Source organism: Asterias amurensis, chromosome 17, assembly GCF_032118995.1.
Source record: "Asterias amurensis chromosome 17, ASM3211899v1".
NCBI lineage: Eukaryota > Metazoa > Echinodermata > Asteroidea > Forcipulatida > Asteriidae > Asterias > Asterias amurensis.
In genome coordinates, this window is record NC_092664.1 from 12,252,006 (window position 1) to 12,270,571 (window position 18,566).

An 18,566-nucleotide genomic window follows, 5' to 3' on the forward strand; every position below is an offset into this window, starting at 1 on the left:
AACCCTTGACTGATCCTTGCCAATAAACACATGTTGTAGGATTAAGCCCCTTTCACACGAGAGCAATTTAGCAAGGATCCCTTGCTCAATTGTAGCATGGTTGTAAAACTTTACAAAATCTACTCCGTGTGAAAGGACACAAAGTTGTTCTGCTGTCAAGTTCTCTTGCAAAGTATTGTCAAACAGGGCTAAGTTTCACAACCATACCAAATTTAAGCAAGGGACCCCAGTGAAATCGCTGTAGTGTGAATAGCACTTTAAAAATAATACGCTTTCGGTTTACCAGAGGGGTTATATACTCTGGTGTTACCAATTCAAAAGATTGAATTTGCCATCCTCTTGGTGAATCGTGCACGTGTGAAAGGCTATTATGGCTGGGTCGTCCACTTTTCCATCGTTTTACATCAAAGATGGTGGCCATTGACGTCATGTGCAATCCATACCCCCTCCCCCTTCTCCATTGGAGAGTGTTTTGAATTTAAGTTTGAACCGCATTGTTCAAAGGGTTAACACACTATGGTAAGATTGGCATTACAAGTAACACAATAGTATACACACATTGACTGGCAATGAGGTATAACTAGTTTACGTCTATTCCCCCGAGGAACTTTGAGTGACCAGAAGAGCGACCTATTTTCCTGAGGCCGGAGGCCGCTTGAAATATGCCCCTCTTCTGGTCACTCACAGGTCCGGGGGTGGGGGGGGGGGGGATGGGTAGACGTAAACTTATTACCGAATTCTGCCGGTCAATATGTGTGTTATAACACAGCTCGGTCTTAAATGTGAAATAATACATAACTCAATCTGGAAATGGAAGGAAGTTTTGTAGTTGCTGTCTGCGGTTCAAGTCAAGAGAGGCCGCTGTAACCGGGCACTTTTTTCAAAGACTAAGTGCCCGCTCGAGAACTAGTTCCCGCCAAACACGCACGCGCGATCACTAGACTAATTAGTTCATCCCACGTGATCGTTTTTCAGCCAACCAGAACACAGAACAAGCAAGAGGTGTGTTATAATTATACTGATTAGCCTACGAAATAAACCAAAATCACATATAAAATGAATTTGAATGAAATGCTTAAAAATAACAATACACAACAACAACTTATTTTAATCCCGCAAGTTAGAAATCCACTGTTCGAAACCAATGAAAATATTTGACGGGATTTTTCACTAATGTCGTTGGTGGATCCAATAACAAACTCAGCTAAAACTTTAACAGGTTTGTTAATCCATGTATAGCTGGGACATAACACACAAGGTATGGATACCGACTGGTCTTTTATATAATGTGCTTTGTAAACAAGTCTCACCACTCAAAGCGGAGATAAAGCGACTTAAAGGCAGTGGACACTAATGGTAGTCACTCAAAATAATTATTAGCATAATAACTTACTTGGTAACAAGTAATGGATAGCTGTTGATAGTATTAAACATTGTGAGAAACGGCTCTCTCTAAAGTTACATAGTTTTCGAGAAAGAAGTCATTTTCCATGAATTTGATTTCGAGACCCCAGAATTAGATTTTGAGGGATCGACATCAAGCATATGCAAGCACACAACTTCGCCTGACAAGGGTGTTTTTTCTTTCATTGTTCTCTCGCAACTTCGACGACCAATTGAGTTCAAATTTTCACAGGTTTGTTATTTGATGCATATGCTGAGATGCACCAAGTGAGAAGACTGGTGTTTGACAATTACCAAAAGTGTGCTTCTTGGGTAGGGATGTCAATGGACGGGTTATCGTACTCATGAGAATCACGATATGCTGCACTGCTAAACGGTTCACCTCTGTAAGCTGGGGGAAACAAAATAAAAACAATAGCAGAGTTAAATTATATGATAGTTTTGAGTTCATAGAGCTTCTTAAAGGCAGTGGACACTATTGGTAATTGTCAAAGACTATTATAGCCTTCACAGTTGGTGTATCTCAACATATGCATAAAATAATAAACCTGTGAAAATTTGAGCTCAATCGGTCAACGAACTTGCGAGATAATAATGAAAAGAAAAAAAAACATGTCACACGAATTTGTGTGCGTTTAGATGGTTGATTTCGAGACCTCAAGTTCTAAATCTGAGGTCTTGAATATTAAATTCAAATATTTTAGTGAGAACATGATTCTATCTCAAAACTACTTGACGTCAGAGGGAGCTGTTTCTCACAATGTTTTATAACACCAACAGCTCTGATCTCTGTTGCTCGTTACCAAGAAAGTTTTTATGCTAATAGTTATTTTGAGTAACTACCAATAGTGTCCAATGTCCTTTTAAGCAGATAACTTTGCTGTGTACCCTTCTGCTGAGCAAAAATAAGCAGGGTACCATTCACAAAGTGCTCCATGTGACATGGTACTTTGGATGGTTACCTTATTTAGGTAAGTATAAATTAGGATGTGCTTAGATGTTTTGTGCATAAGCACATCTATAAAACAGGGACCGGAATATACATAGGAAAAGCTCGATAAAAACGTCCCAAAATTTTACTAAGATTTACCACTTAGACGGGGCAAATTCTTCATATTGTTCGAACCCTTAGAACATCACTTGGCCAGCATTACAAACAAAATCTGAACAACTATTTTTCTGACTTGGAAGTACCCAGTCAATCGGTTACGTAGTTATTTTAATACACGCAATGCATTCCTTTTCATAAAACCCAACTCACTTCAATTTAAAAAGAATACTTGCAGTTCGCTGAGGCGTTAAGGGTGTGGCGCGGAGCTATTCTACACTATGGCAGCCCTAAACTCAAATAATTCCTGTACGAGAAGCGACAGCGGCAAGACGTGTTTCCAGCCCGTCCTTTCTGTTTTAGTTTTTTTGTTTTTTGGGGGGAGGGGGCTGGCACTTTTGAGTTGATCTACGTTGATCCGTCAGTGAATCTAATGACAAATAGCTCCATGCAACAGCCCGATGAAACCTGCTAGAATCATTCCGAGTTACAGTAAGTTGCATAATCTAGAGCAGGGCTACTAATTCTGTTAGCGTTGTAGTTTTACTTTCTATTTACCTCATTATTTTGCCCCGAGACTTAGTTATTGAGACCAATTTGAGATGGTTTGCATGGATAGTAATTTGAGGGAGTTGTTTTCCACTGGTTGAATAACAGTTGAAATCACAGTTTAAACTGTATTTTATTGTTGTGTTGCGTGCCACTTCGTTACATTATTATAATATGATAATCTGCAATAAGAATGTATACCCGAAACAGTTCGATGAAAACTTCCATGCAATGATACTTAGATTAACCAATTATAGGCTTATTCTCACATGGTGTGTTGCAACATATAAATAATAAAATAACAAATCTGTGAAAATGTTGGTCATCGAGTTTGCCACCGTGCCACCTTAAAGAACGCCCTCTATATTGTTTCTTTCTTTAAATAACTGTCTGGGGTATTTATGACTTGATATTTTTGTATGAAAGACTATAGGTATAATTATATTTATGCATGTGACCCTTACGTTGTTGTGCCGGCTCAAATGAGAACGGGTGTGGAGGAGGGTGAATGATGCTGCACCCGGGCTGCTCCTTGTATCCATGTTGGGGTGATTGTAACCTCGGGGTAGAGCTTCTCTGTATCGAGAGAAAAACAGGGAAAAAAGAAAAAGAAAAAAAAAACAACAGTTGAATATTAAACATAACATTACAATTGGTTTGGTATTGGACATTAATTTGACATTCACATTGTGTTTGGACAGCGAATATCAAAGTTGATTTTCATATTATTACTGGATATTGTATTGGACATTGACATATTTACGTACAGAGAATATCGATGTTGATTTTTAGATACATGATATTGGAAGCACGTGTGTGAAGTTTAGATAGTGAAGTTTAGACATTGAATACTATAATTGGACATTCACATAGGTTTGTACAGTGAATGTCTACCTTGTTCATCGATATTGGACATACGGATGTAGCCTTGGGTATCATCAATCAGAAGTCTGACAGGTAGAGCAGAAAGCACTACCTCCCCATTTGTACGTAGCAAAAGTGTCACGACCGGGACTCGAACCCAAGTCAGGCGAGCAGGGACTCAGTGAGTATTCGATAAGACACCTGTCAGTCTATCAACTGGCTTGAATTCATTAAAATTACCATTCATAAATACCTAAAACAGTTTCGCTATTCATATTGGTGGAGAGCGCGTCACGTCACTCACGTGGGTGTGTTTAAACCTTTGATAATGACCAGTAAAAAGTGTTGAAACATGGGCGTGACACGCGAGCTTGGACCTGTGCTTATAAGACAGTTTCTTCATTCCTATTGGTCGAGAGCAACGGCTGAACAGTTGTGCCACATCACGCGATACGCGCGACGCGCACAGCAATCTCCTTACAAGGATTTGTTTACCCGAGGGCCTTACCATTTTATAGCTGGAGGGGTGTTGTGTTGTAAGAAAGCATTGAACAATTATAATTTTTGCATTTATTTTACTTTTTGACAAAAAGTGTTGATGATTTCTGACCGAAAAGGTATTTATGAATGGGAATCAAGTGTTATGAATCGGTTTCCAACTAGTGATTTAAACCCGCCGAGGCCTGGTTCTGAATAATTTACCTCGACTTCGTCTCAGCGGGGTTAAACCACTGGTTGAAAACCTCTTCACCACACATTGATTCCCTTAATCATAGTCTCTTCTGACTCACCCAAACTCTTTCTGATGGTAGTTGGGCCTGGTTACAGCAGCAACTGCTTGATGCACACACGGCTGATATGGCCATGATTAATTCTAGAAACCCTATCAGACAAGCTATCCTGCACGTCCACTGTATAATGGTAGATAAGACGTTGGGTTTTAAAGGCAGTGGACACTATTAGTAATTACTCAAAATAATTATTAGCATAAAACCTTACTTGGTGACGAGTAATGGGGAAAGGTCAATGGTATAAAACATTGTGAAAAACGGCTCCCTCTGAAGTGACATAGTTTTCGAGAAAGAAGTAATTTTCCAAGAATTTGATTTCGAGACTGAAAGCACACAACTTCGTGTGATCATGGTGCGACAAGGGTATTTTTTTTCTTTCATTAATATCTCGCAACTTTGACGACCGATTGAGCTCAAATTTCCACAGGGTGGTTTGTTATTTTATGCATGTATAGTGTCCGGTGTCTTTAAGCGAAAATATTGCAGAAGCACGAAAAAGCTTGCTCATTTTACACATTTTATGCATGCAATGCTTGTGTCTGGTCTTTAGCTGTTTTTTTTATTAATATTATAACAAATGAGCGGAGTCTTGGCCGGCAATCTAATTTTACTAAGCAAGGGTTTGTTGGCTTAAGCGACATTTTAAGCTTAAGCAGCTCCGTAAAATTGGCCCCTGGTCTTTGACACTAACTAAACTTGTCCAGTACCTTACAACATTGTGAGAAGCTTACGTGATATGGGCAGTCGTGGACATAGTTCGGTTTCCAGTTACTAGAGCTGGTGTGGTCTGCCTGTAATGCACAGAGTCTGTACTCTTCATATATTGCATAAGAAAACACGCCTATCTGACCCATCGATACAAATACGGATATCATTGACATGACGAAGTAAGTAACGATCTATAAAACAAACAAGAACAATGATTAAGGTGACGAATGTTATAGCTCTTAAGTCATAACACATGATGTTTGTTAAACTGTACTCATAAATACCTCAGACAGTTTCGCTATTCCTATTGGTGGAGAGCGCGTCACGTGGGTGTGTATAAACCTTTGTTTATGACCAGTAAAAAGTGTTGAAACATGGGCGTGACACGCGAGCTTGCACCTGTTCTTATATGTCAGTTTCTTCATATCTATTGGTCGAGAGCAACGGCCGGGAATGTTGTGCCACATCACGCGATACGCGCGACGCGCACAGCATTCCCTTATAAGGAGTTGTTTACCCGAGGGCGACAGAGGGCTTTACCATTTCATAGCTGGAGGGGTGCTGTGTTGAAAGAAATCATTGAACAATAATGCTTGCATTTATTTTACTTTTGGACCAAAAAGTGTTGATGTTTTTGACCGAAAAGGTATTTATGAGTGGGAATCAAAGTGTGTTGAATCGGTTCCAACTAGTGGTTTAAACCCGCCGAGGCCTGGTTCTTCATAATTTACCTCGACTTCGTCTCGGCAAAATTTTCAAGAATCTGGTCTCGTTGAGATTAAACCACTAGTTGAAAACCTCTTCACCTCACTTTGATTCCCTTAGTTATTGATATCATAGACTAGACTAATCCATTTATTGATATAAGAATGGCATGTCCTAAATAATGTTGTTTTGAGGGGCTGATTTGTCTTCCCTTCATTTATTCAACTGTTTCTCCTATTGGAAAGCATTGGGAGTTATATAGACTAGACTAATCGATATAATATAGGGGCTGCCAGGTCAAATATTGATGTCAGTGACGCATCGTAGTAAGCCGCAATCTATACAACAAACAGCATACACACTGCACAGACACAACCCGATCTAAACCCTTCGGTATTTGGAACATACAATTCGATAATAATGTGAAATAAAATATATTAGTATGTAAGTGAAAACAAAAACAAATATATACATATATATATATATCTAAATACATTTAATTGTTTGAATGAAATAAATCTTACCACTGAATTATTCCTAATACCAGAGATGGCGCCAATCACGCCGGTCAAGACGAACACCTGTTGTGAAAAAAAAAAAAAAAAAAAAGAGATATTCAGAGATATGTCATTTGTTAAGTCATGCTGTACACTCTGAAATTGGCACCTAGTTAGAGGAAGAGGACGATCATAGACATTGGATAATGCATACTGTTTAACATCTGTATTTTTCGTCTTTAAATGTTGCTTTATTTTAAAGGCACCGGACACCTTTGGTAGTTTTCAAAGACCATTATTCTCAACTGTTGTATCATATTAGTATGCATCAATTAACACATCTGCGGAATTTTGGTCTCAATTGGTCATCGGTGTTGGCAGAGTATAATGAAAGACAAGAAAAACACCCTTGTTGCATAAATGTATGACTTCCAGATGCATAATAAAAGGCTTCAGGTCTGAAGTCTTTTTAAAATTTGACCGAGTCAATGCAACTTTCTGAAAAACTATACGTTACTTCTGAGGGAGCCGTTTCTCACTTACATTGTTACAGTGTTTTCTTTTTTAAACCATTACAGACAGCATTTCAAAAAGTTCAACTGCTTCACTGCAGGGGGCTTTAACTCCGGGCTTCGAACCATTATTTTTTTGTCCGTATTGTTATTGTTTAACTTTATGTATTTTCTTGTACCTTTATTATTGCACAAATGGAAACAAAACAACCAAACTACTACACACCAAAACAAACCAACAAACTAACACACAAATAACCCCAACAAACTTCCCAAACAACCAAACAAACAAACAAACAGACAAAAAAAAAACAAAAAAAAATAGAGAACCAATAATAACACAAACAACCAACAACGAACACTACAAAAAATAAACGAACAAACTTACAGCTCCACCCCATATTGCCACTCCAAGTTGATGCAAGTACACCCCAGAGCCAAATGCAGCTATTCCGCAGCCACAAGATACAACCCCAAAGATAACCTGGAGAACACCGAGACACATCCCGCAACCATGGGGATATTTAGAGTTAATCGCCATCTTGCTTCGGACGAAAGTATCTTATCTCCACCAGACGCTTCGGTAACACAATTTTTGACTGTGGAAATAGAATTGGCTGTTACAACTATGCTTACCAACCAAAAGGACCACGAATGCAAAACAAACAGTTAATAGCCTGACGTTTCGAGCCTGGGCAAGTCTTTGCGAAGGCCAAAGAGAAAGACTCTGCTAGGGTTGGAACGTCAGGCTATACACTTTTTTTTTTTTTTTTTTTCAATTTGAAATGCTTCAAAAGGGTTAAATCGAGTATTTCAGTGTCAAAGCTTTGGAATGAACAGAGATCATTTCAGCCACGACTGGCTAATTATTTGCTTTTCCCGACTAGGGATCCGGGCACTGATCGAAATCCACCACTAGTCAAAGAATCAACCTGGGGTAGTTTGACATCATTTTTGTTCAGCTATTTAGTTGGGTCTCACTAAAGGAGTTTGTGTTTGATAATTTTTTTCCCCATTTTTGGTTGGCAGAGAAAACAAAAAATAACATAAAATGGTAAATGAAATATAAAAATATGTCCTGTGTAAGCCCCCCCCCCCAATAAAGTTTAAACAATAAAAATAATAACTAAATAAATATCTGACTTAGGCCGACTAACTAAATAATTAACTGACTAATAAACTAAATAAATAAATCAAATTTTATCAACCTAAGAAATAAAACAAGTGTAACACGATAAAACATCTTAATAGAACATCCCTCAAAAGTAAGCATGAGATCAAAAGTGCCGCCCGGGTTTTTGTTTAATAACGGTCGTTGCCTTTTCATTAAACGAATGTCAACGCTGACAATGTAAATTACTTTCCCAAACACATAACAAGAATAATTAAATAATTAATGGAAAGTGGGGACACTGGTAAGCTTTGATAGTTGCGGTTGTGACATGTGCGAAGGCTGCAACCACATGAATATAAAGTAGGCCTAATTGGAATTATCAACCTGCATGTGTTGTCATCTAATTTGAATTATCAATTTGACAGTAAGCTTAAATAATATTTGGCGTTTTTAACGCAAAAACCTCTTACCTTGTTGGATGTGCAACGAAAAAAAAAAAAAAAAACACTCTCAAAACTTCACTTCATTGCAGGATTTCCTGATTTATGTGAACTTAAAGTTCACGTTACATTGGTGCCAAGCGAAAACAAACAAACTGTAAACACAACATGGTGTCAGCAGAATTGATTAAATTTCGTTTACGTATAATCAGTAGCTACTAATTGATTTGTGTCTAAATGAATCATTGTGCGTTTGGGCACATAAGCATGAAGCTTATTTAAAACATAATGTGATGGTCAACACCTGGCGAATGAAATAACATACATGTTTACGTTAAAGAAACATTACAGAATTGGCAAGGGAAAACAACTCCTCGAAGACCACAAATTTATTTAAAATATAAAAAGTCTAACGATGATCTAAATGATAGTAGAACAAAATCCTTGACATATTTTTGCCTGAAATGTCATATTATTTGATGAGGAATAAGTAAAGATAATTTCCCGTTTTGAGTTTATCGCTCAGTGAGTTTTTTTGTTTTAATCGATGTCATGAAAAATGTCACATTGTTTTTTATAAACTACTTTCTTGTGACCCAGATGGCTGATCGATCTCAAACTTCTACAGGTTTGTCAATGTCTGTATTATGGAGGATTACACAACGTGCCTACACCATAAACCGATCAATATAAAAACTAGACATAGCACATGTAAAGGGTAAAGAACTGTGTTCATATTTATTATTTTTTCGTTTGTCCATTAATGGTTTATTTAAACAAAAATTACAACTCACGGCATTTGCTGCATTGCAAGTAATTTAACAAAAAAAAAGTAAACAAATTGCATAATTTATTACAAATAATTCTTTTTTAAAGCTCTGTTGTTTTCCTAACAATCTACTGGGTCTTGTTTTCATTTAAAGTTATACCCGGCTAATTTGCACAACAACACAACAGAGGCACTCGATCTTTTTTCGTAAACATATTTAAGGTATTTTGTATTTGTCAAAATAATAACAACAGAGGGAACATGCCAAAAAACAAACATGCCAAACATAATGACACTTTATTACTGTTGATTTAAAATACATACAAATTGTAAAAACAAATAATGTAAAAGTTTTATCGGTGGGTCCGTGTCAGTTTGTTATTCTTCGTAAATGTTTTCATTGTTAGGCCACGTTCATACTCCCCGCGTGTAATTCTTGCGAATGTCCTTGCGTCATAATGTGAGACTTTGAAACGCTAGGTGGCAGCAGACTCGCTAGGTAAATCTTCACTGTTTACGTAGATCTGAGCAATTACACAGCCGAGAACAAGAGTTATACCAGGGCCCAACTTCAAAGAGCTGCTTGAGCACATTATGTATGAAGCTAAGCACATTAAAGTAATGCTTACCAGAACAGGGTTACCAGTCAAAATACTATGTCGCATGCACCATTTGTGACAGATATCCTGCTCATTTCTGCTAAGCAGAACATTTTTCGGCAACATTTCCTGCTTAAGCAGCTCTATAAAGTTGGGTCATGAGGGCCGATGTCACAAAGAACTAATAATCATAGTATTGAACTGCCAATCAATTGTAGTTGCTAGGTAAAGTATGATGTCACAAAACAAATCACTACGGTGATACTGAAAAATGGTCTTGTGATGAATTGTTGTGCTTTGTGAAGTCTGCTGCCACCCAGCGCCGGTAAAATGCGTCCGATTTTTGCGTCACCATCGGTGTAAAAAAAAAAAAAAAAAAAGTAACTCAGTAGTTTTTCATATCAGGTGTATTGGGCAGAGGCCTTTCGTTTGGCATAGATACGTTTTCGATGACACCGTCATATGATGGATTGACGTAGACTGGTGGAGCACTCGCCAACCCATCTGGTTTCTGGCTGTAGCCTTAAAAAATGAAGAAGACAAAAATGAATATTATTGTTATTATAATAATATTCAGCATTCATATAGCACTTTAAACAGAAGGGCGTTTTAAAAGCGCTTGTAATATTATTACCCCATGGGTCGATTTCACAAAGAGTTAGGACTAGTCCTTAGTACTAGTCTTAGGAGATATTTAAAACTTAAGGCTAGTACTAAGTAAGGACTAGTAACTCGAGATAAGACTAGTCTTAACTCTTTGTGAAATCCACCCTTGGTCACTGAGCCATTTAATTCACCCTTAAAACCCTTCGGTGCTGTATCAGAACTGTTTAACTTAATACCTGGTGAACCTTAATATTGAAGACCGTTTGGTTAAAGCTTATAGTAGTGGGCCGTTGTTTTATTTTGGTGAAAAACTATAACCCAAAAGGAGGCTATGGGTGCACGTTCCCAATCACTTGCAGTGGCAGCGCCCATCGCCTCGTTTTGAGTTTAGTATTGTGATGTTCCTCATGCATAAATATTAAAGGAACACGTTGCCTTGGATCGGTCGAGTTGGTCTTTGAAAAGCAATTGTATACGTTTGATAATGGTTAGAAAGATGTTTAGAAAGTAGAACACAATGATCCACACAAATATGCCTCGAAATTGCGTGTTTTTCCTTTTACTTTGCGAACTAACACGGTCGGCCATTTATGGGAGTAAAAAAGTTGACTCCCATAGAAGGCCGACCGTGATTGTCGACGAGGTAAAAGAAAAGATCGTTATATTCTACTTTAAAAATATCTTTCTAATCATATGCATTCTATAACAAATGGTTTCAAACGCTTCCAAAGACCAAGTCGACGATCCAAGGCAACGTGTTCCTTTAAAAGAGGCGTATCAGGGCCCGAGTGACCGGGCCTTAAGAGTTGACATACCTGGCATCGGTTGCTGGTATTGCGGCTGAACGGCTTGAACCTGTTGGCAAAAAACATCATGAACATTTCAATGATTTTCTAATCAATGGAATCATAAGTTTACGAATCATGAGGCCGCGTAATGAGTTACGGAAAAACAAGTAAACTATTGGTGTGTTGTGCATAATGTAGCCCGAGCCCTAAATGTAGCCCGGACCTAAATGTACAAACATGCATGTCATCATCTCACTGTAGCATTGTCGCCCCGGATCCCCTGTTAGTAGCGCGTACTTTATTGAAGCAACGTGGCGTTTAATAAGTTTTAACCACATACGACTATTGTATGTATCTTACCACGACTGTTTGAAGTGGTGGTGGAGGTCCTCCACCGCAGCAGCAGCTGCAAGATGCACAGGCAGATGCCATTGCCATGATCCATTCGAAGAAACCCAACGAGAGGGCGATGGAACTCACGATCAAACTATCAATCTAAACAAATAAATAGAAGAGGTTTTATTGGCAACCTATCAAATGGTTGGAATACAATCTAACAACTGAATACAAAACATAATCGGTGTTCATGGGTAAAACCAAAAATTTAATAGAATGTTGGTTGGTATAACCAGTTTCAACCCAGCAAGATTTGTCTGTGCTTAAGTTTTTTTTTTTTTTACTTTAAAGGGAAGGTACACGTTTGGTAATTGTCAAAGACCAATCTTCTCACTTGGTGTATCCCATCATAACCATAAAATAGCAAGCCTGTGAAAATTTTGGCACAATTGGTCATCGAAGTTGCGAGAAAATGATGAAAGAAAAAACACCCTTGTTGGACGAATTGTTCTGCTTTCAGATAAGAATAAAAGACTTCTAGCTAGAGGTCTTTTATTATATTAGTGAGAAACTACCTCTTTCTCAAACACTACGTGACTTCAGAGGGAGTTGTTTCCTACAATGTTTTATACTACCAACAGCTCTCAAATGCTCGTTACCAAGTCAGTTTTTAAGTTAATATTTGTTTTTGAGTAATTACCAAACGTGTACCTTCCCTGTAAGGCTTTATGAAATGGACCCTGCTCTTAGCATGATGAAAATTAACTGAACCAAATGTTTTAATAAGCTCACCGCTGCATCCGGGCAGAAGCTGTAGTAATAACATATATCGGCAACATACACAGTGGTATAGCAATAGAAACCCATCTGACCCATTGCCACAAACACGCTTACGATTGACATGACGTAATATCCAGTCACCTGGGTGGAGAAAAGAGTACAATACAATTATAATTGTATAATACAAAAGAGTTTGATAACTTCCATTGATCAATATCACAGTGGTTTGCGATGATAAACACGAAAAAAAAGGAAACAAAAGAAAAAAGAAAAAAGCACAAAGCTGAATATACCTTTATCATACTGCCTCCGTCTTGGCATAGTTCCTCGTATCGATAACAATAATGAATGCTAATAATCATCTTGCAATAAGGAGCCAGACTAAACAACGTTGTTTACTTTATACTAGAAGCATTTGGGGTATCAGCTAGCTCTCGAGAAAGTACCACATATTATTTTTACAAAGTGTTGGACAAGGTTTCGGGAAATTGAGTCTGGCCAGTTTAGGCGTTGAATTTTTAATTTGTTTTCATGAAGAAAAGAATAAAAGAACAACCTATTTGTTCGCAAAAAGCGACTTGATTTCAAGAGGCTGAGTGACTTTTACTCATTTGGTTTAAGTAACGAGACGAAGTCGAGGTAAATTATCAAAAACCAGGCCTCGGCGGGTTTAAACCACTAGTTGAAAACCGATTCAACACACTTTGATACCCATTCATAAATACCGTTTTCGGTCAAAAAACATCAACACTTTTTGGTCAAAAAGTAAAATAAATGCAAACATTATAATTGTTCAATGATTTCTTACAACACAACTCAACACCCCTCGCGCTATGAAATGGTAAGGCCCTCGGGTACACAACTCCTTATAAGGGAATGCTGTGCGCGTCGCGCGTACCGCGTGATGCGGCACAACTGTTTCAGCCGTTGCTCTCGGCCAATAGAAATGAAGAAACTGTCTTATAAGCACAGGTGCAGGCTCGCGTGTCACGCCCATGTTTCAACACTTTTTACTGGTCATAAACAAAGGTTTATACACACCCACGTGACGTGCTCTCCACCAATAGAAATAGCAAAACTGTCTGAGGTATTTATGAATCATGGTTTAATACCAATATAATAGCATTTAACATTGGTTGTAAGGGAAACCTTCATCAAATAAATGCTGCCCTCAAGCGTCGTTTCCTTACCGTGCAGTTATTTCTGGATCCAGAACATACTCCAAGTAAACCAGTCACAGTGTAAAACTGAAAAGAAGAACCCATCATAATTTATAATCATAATAGTAATGATAAAGTAAAACGCGAATTGAACTACAGAAGCTATCCTTATTTGTATTTAAAAACAAAAGTTTCATATGAACATGAATTTGGCGTGTTAATTATAGTATTTCGGGTAATTGTATTTTCTATTAGCTGATAAGAACACCAGACTCAAGCTCTGGTGTTTCTGATCAGCAGAGTGTGGGTTCAAGTCCCTGTTTTGACACTTGCGTCCTAAGCATTATATACTATTGTTGCTGCGACCTTCTTGTGGGACGTAAAACCATTGGTCCCGTGTGTATAGTGTAATACACGTAGCAAAGAATAAGTGCACGTATTGGAAAGAGAAGGGGGTTCGGTCCGGAGTTTGTGGTTACACAATGCTTTCAATTCAATTCAATTCAATTCAAGGTATTTTATTCAAACATTTGTAACCAAAGGCTAAATTACAATTGAATTTACAAGGTAAAAAACATCAAGATTAAAGGGAAATATACAAAACATTAAACCAACATAAAAATTAAATAAGAATGAAGGAGATGATTCCATGCTTTCATGGAATATTATGTTTATCTTTAAAACGTTTAGCTCTATGCGTTCTATTATTGCCTAATCTTCAAAGAACGTTCTCGGAAGAAAAGCGTCTTGAAAAATTAACTTGTGTCAAAGTTCATTTTTAAGTACTCTCCGCTCCTAATCCATTGCCTGCTCTCGAAAACAAACACTTAACTACACTACGACCCAATATGTAATTACATTGCCCCCTCTGATCTTCTACACATCGGTTTTTCAACAACTATCTCGTAGATTATTAACAAACTTATAATTAAATTTCATCTTTAGAATAGTCAAAACAGTTGAAGGTTTTGAATTGCATGACTAGATTTTGTTTGGCACATTAACTAATGATAGTAAAATATTAATTTGACAAACATATATATTTTACTTATGTCTTAACCCGGGGGAAGTCCAATGTTAATTATTTTTGCAATTGAAGAAAATAAATTGGAACATTAAAGATCACAGATTTATATACAAAATGAGGAGGTCTAATTATGATGATAGTTGAACGCATCTCTTGAAATAATTCTGTCTGAAATGTCTTATTTGATGTAAAATAGATACAAATAATTTCCCGCTGGGTTTATCGCCTTTTTTCTTCTTCTTTTTTGTAATCAACGTCTTGCAACATTTTGTTTGCATGCCATCGATTAAATGTTCACTATTTTCTCTTGACCCAGACGGATGATCGATCTTTAACTTCTACAGGTATTTCAGTTTATGGTGGATTACTTTAAAGGAACATTACAGAATTGGTTTTGCTAACAAAACAGTTGCTGGCGGTATAAGCACTTTATGTAATCCACCATATACATAAACTGACAAACCTGTAGAAGTTTGAGATCGATCGGCCATCTGGGTCGCGAGAAAAAAAATAGTGAAAAACCGATTACACATTTTGCATTGCATCGATGCCAAAACAAAAATGAATAAAACGCTCACTGAGCGATAAACTCCAAACGCGAAATTAGATTATTTATTTCTCATCAAATATGACATTTTAGACAGAAATATTTCAAGGGATGAGTTCTACTATCATCATCATTAGACCGTGTAAGTTTTATGTAAATCTGTGATCTTCACAATTTTTGTTTCTTAACAAAACTGTAACGTTCCTTTAAGTGCTAACACTGCCAGCAACCGTTCTGTTAGCAAAACACAAAATATGTAAGGATCCTTTAAGTAAATTGACTGAGAGTACTTACTGCTATTCCAGCCCATATTCCTACAGCATATTCAAACAAATAATGGCCCAAGACAATCGCAGCGATACCGCATCCGCATGATCCGAGCCCGAATATAATGTGGAAGACACCGAGGCACACCCCACACGGTGCTGGGTAGTTGTAGTTGGTCGGCATCTTTAAGTACACTGTTAAATGAAATGATAAAAAAATAACATTATTACGGGTATGGATACTTGACCATTATTACTCAAAATAGTGTTTAGCATCAAAGATTACTTGGAAATGATTATTAATTGAGACCTGTCGATAATATAGCAATGTTTTTGAAAAATGGCTTTCTCTGAACTAACGTAGTTTTTGAAAAAGAGGTAATATTTCTCTCTCAAATATAGGTTTACTTGGTTAATTTCGGCAAAAGAGCAGCCACTTTAACCATCAAGCTATTATATTTCGCGCAAAATCGAATGCTACTGAAAAGGGTTATTCTATTTCGTTTTATGATGAGTCAAAATGTGATGTTGCGTCATTCGATAACAAAATAATCATTCAATTCAACAACTCATCAAAGCAGCATTCAAATTCGCAGATGCTTCTTTAGGCGTGTGTGTCACAAAGAAGAATGACGATACGCTAAATTAAACAGAGTTCTAAAGGAATTTGACTCGACTCAAAACGAAATTGAATATACGAATTCTGAATTTGGAACGCAGTATAACAACTGATGGAGAGGCAAAACAGCTTTAATTCGAACGCATGAATATGAAATTGGCTGCTCAATTGCCGAATTTGACCGAGAAAACCTATAATAAACTACTTCAGGCTTGAATAATTTTATTAGAGGCATTCTCTTGCAACTTAAATGATCATAACTGAGTCTGAATTACTGGTCTTGGACAATCCGAAGGTGTCCAGTGTATTTAAAGGTTTAGTTTGGTCGTGTGTAAAGTCAATTTCACCAATCAGTCTTCTTATGTTGGGACTCATACTCTTATTCAAATTAACACTGTTTTTTTAAAAAAAACACTGGACACCTTTGGTAATTGTAAAAGACCAGTCTTCTCACTTGGTGTATCTCAACATATGCATACAATAACAAACCTGTGAAAAATTCAATTCAAGTAGTCGTCGAAGTTGCGAGAGAATAATGGAAGAAAAAACACCCTTGTTGTACAAGTTGAGTTCTTTCAGATGCCTGAATTCGAGACCACAGCTGAGGTCTCGAATTCATTTCAAATATTTTATTGAGACATTACTTCGTTACTTCAGAGGGAGCTGTTTCTTACATTGTTTTATACTATCAACAGCTCTCCGTTGCTCGTTACCAAGGAAATTTCTATGCTAACAATAACTTTGAGTAATTACCAATAGTGTCCAGTGTCTCTAAGATGACGAGACATGGATGTACAAGATATAAATGTTTTGGAAGATTTACCTTTATTCACGGAAGAAGACAAGTAAGTCCTCTGCTTGCAGGTATGACCGTCAAATCTCTAATGACAATGGGTTTGGCTCACATCCGCCACTCTTAACAAAAATGTTTTGAGATTATTTTCCCATTCGTCATGGCATTTATCTCGGATTGGGGTTTTAAACCATTGCGTGTTGTTTGCTGAAGAGATTATATTAATCAGGGTATGTGCAAGAACCATAAGACTTAAAGTTTATGATTAACTACAACCAATTAATCCCATGTTGACTAGTGTCCTCCATCACGACTAGTACACGTATTCCATACTTGGGTACCAGCTTAGCTCATCAGTTGACCATGCCCACAATATAAATACTCATTAAGTCTTATGTACATACGGATGTCAAAAGTTTAATATAATTATGACACAATAATATGATTTTTTTTTAAAGCCACTGTAGTCGATTTCACGATCGAAACGCTAGGACTAATCCTATCTCGAGTTAATACGAAACTCATCCTAAACGTCAATGGATACGGAACTTAATTCGCCCTAGGTCCTATTAAAGATTGATCCTAGTTTAGGAAGAGTTTGGTGAAGTCACTTGGTTCATCCCAATATTTATTTTTATTAAATAACAAACCTGTGAAAATTTTGACTCAATTGGTCATCGAAGTTGCATGAGAATAGTACGAAAACAAACACCGTTGTTGCACGATTTTGTGTGCTTTCAGATGCAATGCAATTCCGAGGGAGCCGTTTCTCACAATGTTTTATGCTATCAACCGCTCTCAGTTGCTATTAACCAATCACGTTTATTCTAAAAAACTATTTTGAGTAATTTCAAATAGTTTCCAGTGCTTTTAACTAATGGTTGAATCTTTGAGCTTGGCGGACCTTAACAAGAGCACAAATAAATCAAGGTCCATGATATGTTGCAATAATAAATAGTTGTTGGGTTAAATGTTTGGAGATGGCTTAATATTAAATTTTTATCTAACCAGGAAACAATACCACGTTCAAATATTAAATAGGGGAGGAAATAACGAGAACCAAGTTAAGTTTGGTATATACAGTTTAGCACATTATAGCCACATTTTTTTTTGTAACCACACACTATCTTTATATAACCCTGAAAGGCTTGTCTCTTTAACCAGTGCATCACACCTTTCCTATTGTATATTGGATGCCGCGACAAAGGACGACCACAAAACGACCGTAGAAAAGAATAAGTGTCACATAGAAGCTATGGAAAGGATGACGATATCATTTAATGGTTTAAAGAATATACTCTCTAAATGTAGAAGAGTGAGAAACACCACTCTTTACATATCGAGCTGTCCCTCATTTATGGCTCTTATAAAAGAGAGTGCTGTTTCACTCTTTTACATTAAGAGAGTACTGTACTGTTGATTTCTTTCTTAGGTCCTAAATTATCACTCTGTCCTTGGGTAAAACAGAAGGACAGGGTGACAATTTAGGACATAAGAAAGAAATCAAGAGTAACCAGTACTCTCTTAATGTAAAAGAGTGAAACAGCACTCTTTTTTTAAGAGCCATAAATGAGGGACAGCTCGATATGTAAAGAGTGGTGTTTTTCACTCTTCTACATTTAGAGAGTATATTCTTAAAACCAT

General features: G+C 37.2%; 1 protein-coding gene across 1 annotated transcript; it reads right to left on the reverse strand.

Moving 5' to 3' along the window:
- Positions 1 to 9,344: 9,344 nt before the first annotated feature.
- LOC139949829 (uncharacterized) lies at positions 9,345 to 17,074 on the reverse strand. The gene is made up of 7 exons (XM_071948369.1): positions 16,953 to 17,074; positions 15,539 to 15,705; positions 13,701 to 13,757; positions 12,523 to 12,651; positions 11,755 to 11,889; positions 11,422 to 11,461; positions 9,345 to 10,522 (listed from the first exon to the last, which is right to left on the reverse strand). Exons 2-7 carry the CDS (start codon positions 15,692 to 15,694, stop codon positions 10,386 to 10,388), a joined length of 654 nt encoding a protein of 217 aa, XP_071804470.1. The 5' UTR covers positions 15,695 to 15,705; positions 16,953 to 17,074; the 3' UTR covers positions 9,345 to 10,385.
- Positions 17,075 to 18,566: the final 1,492 nt, after the last annotated feature.